This window comes from Platichthys flesus, chromosome 3 (genome assembly GCF_949316205.1).
Source record: "Platichthys flesus chromosome 3, fPlaFle2.1, whole genome shotgun sequence".
Classification (NCBI taxonomy): Eukaryota; Metazoa; Chordata; class Actinopteri; order Pleuronectiformes; family Pleuronectidae; genus Platichthys; species Platichthys flesus.
In genome coordinates this window covers 4,804,996-4,815,108 of record NC_084947.1, presented here as the reverse complement: position 1 = coordinate 4,815,108, position 10,113 = coordinate 4,804,996, and the positions used below count along the sequence as shown (strand labels likewise).

Here is a 10,113-nt window from a genome sequence, read left to right as displayed (position 1 = left end):
AATAGATACAATATATTGTTGGGCGACATTTTTCTCATAAAAAAGAAAAAACATAATAAATATTGAGGTTTTATAAACTGATATTTATTTACTGTTCTGTAACACAAAAATCCACTGAGGCATCCATCTGTGTATGTTATGAAATGTTTTTGTTACACTTCAGTAAAATGGGGAAAAGAAAGTTTGTTGGATAAGTTCTCAGTTGTGTTCTCAAGTATCATTTGGAAATTGTTCTGATTTAAACAAAAAAAAACATATGGTTGTAGTGAAATTGTAATATCTGCAATATGTTTCCTTCCTCTCAAAGTTATGATTTGCAAGAAATGTATTTTATCTTTTCATTTTCTATCTGTAAAAATGTTCCTTGTTATAATAAAGGGCACGTGTGTGTCTTAAACGCAAAAGAACCGTCTTGTTTCCTCTAAATTGTGATACAGGCCTGTAAAGAGTGATATTATATGTTTGATTGTATTTATCTTTAAAGGAAACTAAGGATTACTAACACAATCACAGATCCTATATAATAGTCACAGTTTTATCTTCTGTAACACTTTCTCCCCAATATAAAGTAGCACCTCATTTTTTGCATTTGCTGATTTGCCGACTCTCATTTTACTTAGTGTGTCTCCATCTAGTGGTGCAAAATTTTAGGTACTTTTAAATCCAGCTGCAACATCAATGCAATTCGTGTGTATTGAAAAAAATGTAGTCTCAACTATTTACCTTCTAATCTAGGGTAAAAATAAGGTACCGCACCCAAGTTGCTGTTTTCAACGGGTAGAATCTTTTTATGATTACGTTTGAATAGCATCTGGCTCCAGGTTAGTGGTACAATCATTTAAACAAACATAGGACAAGATGGAGACTGTTCCTTGTATGTTTTGAAGGTTTACTGCATTTATTAGGTGGTCAACCACCAGTTGATGTTTGCAGATGTTGGCATCATTTGTTGAAGAGCCTTGTGCTTCACGACATTTCGACTTACAAAAGAAAGACATGCTAAATTAATCAATAATGAAACTCATTCATTAAATGATGTGATCTACACATTCTTATGACAAGTTAAGAATCAAATTAATAAACAAAAACTAAATGGTCCCCGCACAATAGAGGCAAGACATTTTAGCTTTGACAATAATTTATTTGATTGGTTGTTGAGTTATTTGGTTTTTAAATTGTGTAATGAGAAATATTGACTGAAATTGATCTTAAATGGGAACAATGGAAAATTGTTGGCACTTTTGGTTTAGAAATTGTTCCAAAAATTCTTTATGCAATTATGTGAATTCATTTTTCTCATCACTGCAGCTCTCGATGATATTAATAATGTAGAGACAGCAAAGGGCAAATGTGGGGTTTTAACACAAAATCTTGTTCATAACTGTTTGCAAAACTATTTATAGTTAAATATTTGATTGACTTAAGACCACATACTAACAACATGAAAGACAACAGTAGATTTGCAGTGAAAAGGTTATATAAATAAGGTGAGATAGAATAAATCTATCATGTAAAATGTATTATATATTTTGGATTATATATCCTAAACTAATGTATTATATATTTCTTCACGGCCTTGTACTGTTGTATCATAATATTTTGTGGCTTAATCACTCATTAGTTTTGCATTTTATTCTATGTTTTGTGTCATTGGATATTGAGTTAAACAGGCAAAAACAAATAGTTGATAAATAATCATTATACATGTACCCATGTACAATTTATTGCATATTTGGGATTATATATTATAAACTAATATATCATATATTTCTTCACGACCTTGTGCTGTTGTATAATACTATTTTGTGGGATAACCACGGATTATCTGTTGTATTTTAATCTGTTGTGTCATTTCCACTGGATTTTGACTTGACAGCAACAAAGAGAAAGACTACGACTCCCATGATGCACCGCTGCGGCAGCAAGTTGAAGTTCAAAGTTCAGCCGCTACAGTGGAAACAGGCTGCTCGCTGGCTGGACCGCTCGCGTGTCAACACCGGGAAATAAACCGACTTTTCGGACATAGCAACCGGCGGCTCCCGCACCGACGACTCGCAGAAGAACCCGGACATGTCTCCCCGCTGACCGGCGGCCGCTCTCGCTCTGCTGTCGGCGCACTGACACAACAGACGACTAGCTAGCTGGGTGCTAACCGCTAGCACTCTTAGCTTGCCAGGAGCACATAGCAACTGCGGCTTGCTAACGTCACCGCCGCCGCCGCCACCACCACCGGGATCCCGGTCGTGTTTACCGCCGCTATGTTCGTCCAGGAGGAGAAGATATTCGCCGGGAAGGTGCTGAAGATCCACATCTGCACCATGGACGGCGCAGAGTGGCTGGAGGAGGTGACGGAGGACACCACCGTGGACAAACTGAAGGAGAAGTGCTTGAAACATGTAGGTGCACCAGGGTTGTTGTTTGTGTTTGTGTGTGTGTGTGTTTGTGTCGTCGCCCCCCCCCCCCTCCTCCCCCCCCCGTGTTTGTCCTGTCACCAGCAGTCCAACCTGTCCTCTGGGTAAAGTGCCACTGGGTTTGTATTTATAGTAACTGGGTAGACTCCGCTATTTATAATTTAGCAGATTTGCCCCCCCCCCCTTCTCTCAGGCTAGCTGCGGCTAACGCTACACACTTTACCCCTTTACTGTCCAGAGAGCCTGGCTATTATTACACGAGCCCGTCTCTCCTCTCCTTCTATGGCCCAAAGCATCATCCTGCAAAGTGCTGCTCTAATGTGTGTTTCGCATGACAACATGGGACAACACACAGATCCGATAACACGTTGTGTGACACCGCAACGCGTGAGGATGTGAGTTGAAAGTGAATATCACAGTCCGGACTTTTGTCAACAGAGTGTAACTGAAACAACCTGCTGGCTCTTTTTTGGAATGTAGCGATATCTATTTCCATCCATGGCGATGTATCATAACTGATGTTGCTCGTGCAGTCATCCTCTTCCACTGCACTTTATAACATTTGTTTATCAAATGTTGTCACTTTACTACTGAAGACGAGCTGTCATGTTACATTTATTATGATAATTATCGATATTTGGCTAATAAATATCTACATCTTTACTTTTGTCCTAATATAAAGTTATTAAGTATTCTTCAAATAACTGTTTCAAACATCAGATAACAATAACAACATAATTCCCCAGGGTCTTCGATGTAGCTTGCAACCTTTTGTCTTTTTTTCACATGAAATGTCCCTTTAGACACAATGAGTCGTCAATTAACTGAATAAATGGATAATCATTAATCAATCAAACAATCATCACGTGGATTAATCATGAATGATGAAATGACCAAACTAAGCTTTCTTCAACCTCAGTTTCTAATTTTTTTCTGTTTTAAAAACATTGTAAACTGTATAATATTTGTCATTTAAGTGCAAGGCAGCATCTTGGACTCGCAGAGACTGTGATGGATTACTTTTTTTAAACTGTTTGATTATTTTTCAGACCAAAGGGTAAATGTGTGTAAGTGTTACACGTACGGAAACCATTTTTGTTCTTGATATATGGCTAAACAGATTTAATGATTATGTAAATTGTTACAGATCGAATGTCTGAGCTGATTTATGTTGTGCTTGTTTTATAGTATGTACACGGAAGTCTAGAAGACCCCAAAACACTTACCCACCACAAACTTATTCATGCTGCTACAGAAAGAGTTCTCACGGACAATAAAACAGTCGCTGATGAAAATCTCAAAGATAGAGGTAAGTAAAGCCCAGTTTGATAAGTTTTGTGACTGTCATTTTTATCTTACAATGTTTTCCGTGAACTGAGCATGTTAAACATTTATTTTTAGACGTTTTGCTGCTCATAAAGAAAAGACCCCCACCGACTGCTCCAAAGATGGCAGAAGTTAGTTCAGATGAAAAGGTGAGTTTATGCAACTTTCTGAAGAAGATTTAAATTGTTTCCTTATCACGTTTTAAATTCTGCCCTCAGCAAACCAGTATCTTATTTGACCTGTTAATTTCTTTTCACAGAAGAAACAAGATAACAAAGCTCCAGACAAAGATGCTATTCTTAAAGCCACCGGCAACCTCTCCACCCGCCACACTGACCGCACTGTTACCCAGCACAATATCAGAGATGTGAGAAGCTCAATATCATTAACCTATACTGTGATTAAGACTTTTAGTTGCAGTGAGTAGTAAGTAATGATTTCTGACATGTTTGTGTTTTTGTGTTGTTCCAGTTTCAGACAGAGCTCAGAAAAATCTTGGTTTCTCTCATTGAAGTTGCCCAGAAGCTTCTTGCCTTGAACCCTGATGCAGTTGAACTCTTCAAAAAGGCAAACGGTGAGCCACACAATCCCGTAAACAAACACAAATCTTTCCAAGCATTTATGTCTGTTTACTTTTTTAATAATAACCATCAAAGTCTGTGCAGGAAAGCTCATATAGAGGGTTTTTCGGATCCTGAGAGTTCCTGTGTATTTCTCAGCCTGAGTAGCTGTCCTCTAATGTGTCGTGTTTGTGTGTCTTGTAGCGATGTTGGATGAAGATGAAGAGGATCGGGTGGATGAAACGGCGCTTCAGCAGCTCACTGAGATGGGTTTCCCTGAGAGCAGGGCCATCAAGTCTCTCAGACTAAACCAGTAAGGCTGTACTTGTTTACCACATTCATACTGCCATGTTCTAGTTTTAAAATACATCACTGTTACTATATTTGTGCTTGTCATCCACACTACTCTGGAGTTTTGCAAGTTTAGGAAACACTGTTCCAGTTCAACTAGAAAACGCTGCGACTGTGTTGTAATATGCACAGGCATGCACTCACCTGTCTTTGCTTCCTGATTTGTTCTTATCAGTCACTCGGCTGTCATGGAGACAAACGTAAACACTGTGAACAACAGCTCCACCTTGTCATTGGTGCAAGAAAATAAATCTCCCGTATTACTTTTCTCATTCTCAGTATTTTCTGTAAGTAAGCAACCGGCTACAGAATAAACAAATCTGAACCTGCTGACACAGGCACATGCCCAGTGTACGTGAATGATCACTACTAATCGCCATATGATCACTAACGCTTGTGTGAACCCAAGTTAGTTTTTTAGTTTTAAAACAGAAACATATTAGTATGGGTGTAGCTTAAATCCTCACAACTCAACACGCAGCATTGTTATTACAATTTATATTGTTTAAAGCTGAAATCATTGACTTAGAAAGTATACTAAGGAATTTGGATGGACTAGACTCATCTGTTCTGACGTGTTATTATTTTTCTTTTTCTCACCTCAATCTTCCCTTCTGCAGCATGTCAGTGACCCAGGCCATGGAGTGGCTGATTGAACATGTAGACGACCCCTCTATAGACACCCCACTACCAGCCCAGGACTCTTCTGGGTCAGCAGGAGCCACGGCAGCAGCCACGGCAGCAGCAACGGCAGCAGCCACGGCAGGAGCCACGGCAGGAGCCACGGCAGGAGCCACGGCAGGAGCCAGGGCAGGAGCCACTGCAGGAGCCACTGCAGGAGCCACAACAGGCCCCTTAGCCACAGCCGCAACCTCACTCTCCGCATTAGCCTCCGCATCAGCCCTTGCATCATTGTCCGCATCAGCCTCCGCCTCCGCTTCAGCTTGTGGTCCCAACCTTCTCCGCAGCCTCTCTAGCCAGTCGGGCACAGAGGAGAGTAGTCGGCAGGACGAGCTCACAGAGATCTTCAAGAGGATCCGCAGGAAACGGGAGTTCAGACCGGACTCAAGAGTGAGTGGCTCTATCCAGTCGGAGCTGTCATTCAGAAATTTGATTTTGACTTACTTCTTCTAATCTCAGCACTCACACCTGATATGTTGAAGACAGGGTTATATTTATAGTGACTGTTTTGCCAAAGTGGCGGATGTGTCTATAAACACTTAATCTTTCCTTTACTGTGTATACATCTTTGCAAATCGTACAGACAGGTCAGGAGTCCTTTTTGCTGCACAATGTAGAATTTGTTTTACCAGATACAAGTGTGATAACATTATATTTAAACCTGCATCATCAGTATTACTTGGTTTCATTTATAACCTTGTGTGTGTTCAGAGTCTTCTCTCTATAATTTAGGGTTTCCCCAGTAACGCTGCTACAGATTATTTCCAAAAATAGAAAAGTGATTAATATCCCATCTTCCGACATAAGGCTTCCACAGTAGTTGTTTTATCTACCATAGCTGCCACAAGAGAGGTTATAACTCTTCTTTGTGTTCTTCTGCTGAGCACAAATAAGGTTTTTGTACCTGAGACACATGCTGGGCTCCATAGGACTTTGTTAATTAGACGGATCATGCAAACCTTTTTATTTGTTTATTCAGGCTGTCATTGCATTGATGGAGATGGGCTTTGATGAGAAGGAGGTGGTTGATGCTCTGAGAGTCAATAACAACCAACAGGATGCCGCGGTACGTTTACACATCCCTGACTGTGAATGTGTGATGTAAAAAAGAGTTGACTTAATGATTTCACATTCTCGTTTAATTAATTAACAAGCTCTAATGCGATTTACACAGGTGGTGTTTGGCCCACTGCTGCATATATCCCTTAAACAATTCCCAAACTTCCTGTGCTTGGTTTAACAGTAATGATCCAAATGAACTGCCGTGTTATGGTATGAAAATGAAAGCTAAAGATATCACTGTATTTTCAAAAAGCAGACTGAGAATTTGGTTTCTTGCTGTTTTCCCCTCCTGCAGTGCGAGTGGCTACTGGGAGACAGGAAACCTTCTCCAGAGGATCTAGACAAAGGCATCGACACCAACAGCCCACTGTTCCAAGCCATACTGGAGAATCCAGTGGTCCAGCTGGGTCTAACCAATCCCAAGACTCTGCTCGGTACAGTCTAGTCCAATTTAACTTAGATTAATATTACTGACGTGACATCTGAGGTCTGCTTCACAACCCCAGCTTAGACAGGAAAAATTATGGATCAAGAAGAATAAACCTGATTTAATTTGGAGTGACAGTTACATATACATTCACAGGCTGCTGGCTTTTGTGAAGTATATTTGTCACTAATGTGTCTCGTGTTTTTTGTGCAGCGTTTGAAGACATGCTGGAGAATCCTCTCAACAGCACCCAGTGGATGAACGACCCTGAGACTGGTCCCGTCATGCTCCAAATATCCAGAATCTTCCAAACACTTAATCGCACATAGAGCCTTTTGGTGACCCCTTTGTGTGACTGGCAGCTTGTGTGTGTGTGTGTGTTTGACCATATTGGGATACGTGTGTGGGTGTGTGTGTGTGGAAGTGGGTGCATCTCAGTAGAGACACATGTATTGTTTTTTTGCCTTGATAAACACAAAGCTGGAGGAGTCAGAGTATGAATAAAAATGTTATATATAAAACTATTTATAACAGTACAGTAAAAACATATACAAAACAAATGTTAACATAAACATTATTATTACTGTAATAATAAAAGAATTGAGATTTACTATGTTTTTACATTTGAATGAGAACAATTTATAAATAAGACAGACATGATTTATTTTATATAATTTCTCCTTGTGCAAAATGACATCAGAAATCAATTTGTTTACGGTTCAAAGAAAACTGTTTTGTTTTTTTGTATGTTCTGCAATATTTAAATATCAATTTACAGTTTTGTCTGTCTGTTTTAAATTGTTACATTTCATCAGAGGGGAATGTTTGGAAGAATTTTATGTCACGGTCATGTTTTGTTTTATCTCCCCCTTCTTTGTCTCGCTCTCATCAAAAGAACTGCTTCTGTTCGAGAGGCTGATTGTCCGAGCTGCAGTGTTACCTCTCTCTCCCTGTTCACGCCTGCAAGGTCACTGCAGGTCGACTGTGTAAAGAGAACAATTTGTCCTCGGAGCTTCTTCGAGAATATTTATTTGACTTTCTGGCCCTTTAGAGGAAAGCTGTTCACTAAACTGTCCGTGTCTTAGTCATGTTTTTACAAGAAAACGAAATATATATATATAATAGGCTTGTGTGTTTTATTGTCGATGTGCTCTTGAATGTCATGTTATCATGTTGCGTTCATTTAGCACCTGTTGACTTCTGTGAATATCACTACAGCACCGAGAAGTTACAGAAGCAGATTTTTTTGTGTGTGTTATGTCTCAAAAGGCTGTAGTGGGATGCTGAATGAAACTAAACCTTATCAAAGGGGGTTTGACTTTTTAATCTTTAATCCGCATTTTGAGGATTTGCACGCTCACACCGGAGAAGCAAGCGTCTACGACAAGCAACCAATGTCGGGTCTTCTGGTTTACTGGGTTTTCCTGTTTTCTCCTGAGAGCAATGAACATTTATGCTGTCAAACCAAACTGTCACTATATAACCTGCCTTGGCATTAGATGTATCCTTTGAAAATACCCCAATATTTCTGTGCAATAGCAAGGACTCATGTTGATCTGTAAAGAAATATATTTGATTTTAAGGGAGTGTGCTCTGCAATGAGGTGTCATACAATATTAGCCTTTTTGCATCAACACTTAAAATCCCAATGGCTACATCGAGGTGAACTTGGCTTCTCCTCACTGTACAGGGGAGTTAAAAAAACAACATGGAGGAGGGTGTGTTTGCCAAGGTTTTGAGTGTTTTTATTGTATATTTAAAATGTGTTGATGTGATTTTCTGCTCAGGGAGGCTGAGATTGTTTTTCTAAACCTGTCGTAACGGCAAACCTTTGCTCACCCCCCCTTCTAGTTTGACATCTGACAATGGCTTTAACTAATCCGCCTAGAACTTAGCTTATGAATGAGAGCACCACAGAAAAATGGTTTTGTAAATGCAATATTTGAAAGATATTTAAATGTTGTCTAGAGGAGTGTTTGTTTGAACTGTGTATTATCACACCATTTATACCGGAGCCAAACTAGTTATTTGTTTTTGTGTTTATTTATAATACTTTTAGCAGAACCTCAAAGCTAATCTACAAATGTGAACAAATTAAATTATTCAAATTTTGTTTTTACAAACCATTATACAACTCACAGGTCACAGTGTGATTTCAAGTTGTGTTTGAATGGAGGGTGATGTCCCCACAAGTCTGTGGAAGCATACAAATAATAATGGAGTTTTCTTTTACCGCCCTTTTTTTTCAAGGGCGTGGTCTTTCTTTATGAGATCAGAATTTATGGGCACATTCAAATTTTGTGATACTTTCAATCAAAACTCTGCCCTTGCACTCAGATTGCGCCTGCTGGTGTTCAGATCTGCTCTTGTCCTGCCTTTGTGTTGTGTCTGTTAGCGTTACTGCTTTGAGAGTCCTGTACAGGGCGTTTACTTTAACCACAATGAGGGTGGGATTATTTCAAGTGCTTGAAATCCTAACCCTAACCCACAGTTTGAGTTCTATAAAAGCAGATCTAATCCTGGCAGGGGTTATTTGAGTGTGAGCGCTGGGTTTTGAGTGCAAGCATTACAACATTTGATCATGAAATCAATTAGCCCAGCTCTCAAACTGAAAAAACCCCGCCCTTGAATAAAGACAGGGATAAAAAAAAAAAGCATAATGTCTCTAATGAAATAAACCCTGGGAGATTGCACGAGTTTTATAAAAAACGCAGGCGTCAACAGGAACAGAAAAGAACAACATTTGATTGAACTACTTATTGGATCAGTGAAGAGTGATTGGAGTCACAGGTTAATGTTTTCACTCAGCTTCATGCAGGACTGTCCCAGATCAACCACCTATGCAATATACTCTCACAGTCTGTTCATTCAAACAGCCGCGTGGCTAATGGCGTCCGAAACACTATTGCATTAAAGTTATTTTTTGTGGCTGTATTATTTGGAGTCTGTGTGGTTTTTCGGTGACAAAGGACGGGGCAGTAACCAGTAACCACTGCTATAACAGGTGGTTATCACAGTGACCAAAGTTAGATGGGGGGGTAAGTCTACAGAGAGGGAGTAATGTATTTACATTACATTTTATATTCACATGCGGTTTAAGAATAAAGTTGAAATGTTGAGAGTAAATTCCAAGATTTAAAGATTTTTTTTGAACACTCCTGTATGTTAGAGAATCCATATACACTTCAATATACATTTTTTATTTAATTATTTATATACCAATGGCAAACAAATCATCACATGTCGCTTATTCAGCCTCACATAAGGACACTCAAACACTGAAATGTTGTACCAC

General features: G+C 39.3%; 1 protein-coding gene across 2 annotated transcripts; it reads left to right on the top strand.

The window, feature by feature from the left end:
- Nucleotides 1–1,925: 1,925 nt before the first annotated feature.
- Nucleotides 1,926–9,755, top strand: ubac1 (UBA domain containing 1). 2 transcript variants are annotated; one of them, XM_062381499.1, is made up of 10 exons: nucleotides 1,926–2,396; nucleotides 3,600–3,720; nucleotides 3,813–3,886; nucleotides 3,997–4,104; nucleotides 4,209–4,311; nucleotides 4,502–4,610; nucleotides 5,269–5,719; nucleotides 6,309–6,395; nucleotides 6,504–6,601; nucleotides 6,687–6,783. In XM_062381499.1, exons 1-9 carry the CDS (start codon nucleotides 2,259–2,261, stop codon nucleotides 6,567–6,569), a joined length of 1,257 nt encoding a protein of 418 aa, XP_062237483.1. In that variant the 5' UTR covers nucleotides 1,926–2,258; the 3' UTR covers nucleotides 6,570–6,601; nucleotides 6,687–6,783. The 2 variants fall into 2 exon arrangements, with proteins under 2 accessions (XP_062237483.1, XP_062237482.1); XM_062381498.1 differs by lacking the exon at nucleotides 6,504–6,601 and adding an exon at nucleotides 7,032–9,755 and having other exon boundaries at nucleotides 1,928–2,396; nucleotides 6,687–6,825.
- The last annotated feature ends 358 nt before the right edge of the window (nucleotides 9,756–10,113 follow it).

What these genes read in the sequence shown, in the direction of transcription:
- ubac1 (XM_062381498.1), top strand. Translation starts at nt 2,259, where the DNA reads ATGTTCGTCCAGGAGGAGAAGATATTCGCCGGGAAGGTGCTGAAGATC. An exon ending in AGGAGAAGTGCTTGAAACAT is followed by an intron (nt 2,397 to 3,599) that starts GTAGGTGCACCA and finishes CTTGTTTTATAG; the next exon opens with TATGTACACGGAAGTCTAGA. An exon ending in AAGTCTCTCAGACTAAACCA is followed by an intron (nt 4,611 to 5,268) that starts GTAAGGCTGTAC and finishes TCCCTTCTGCAG; the next exon opens with CATGTCAGTGACCCAGGCCA.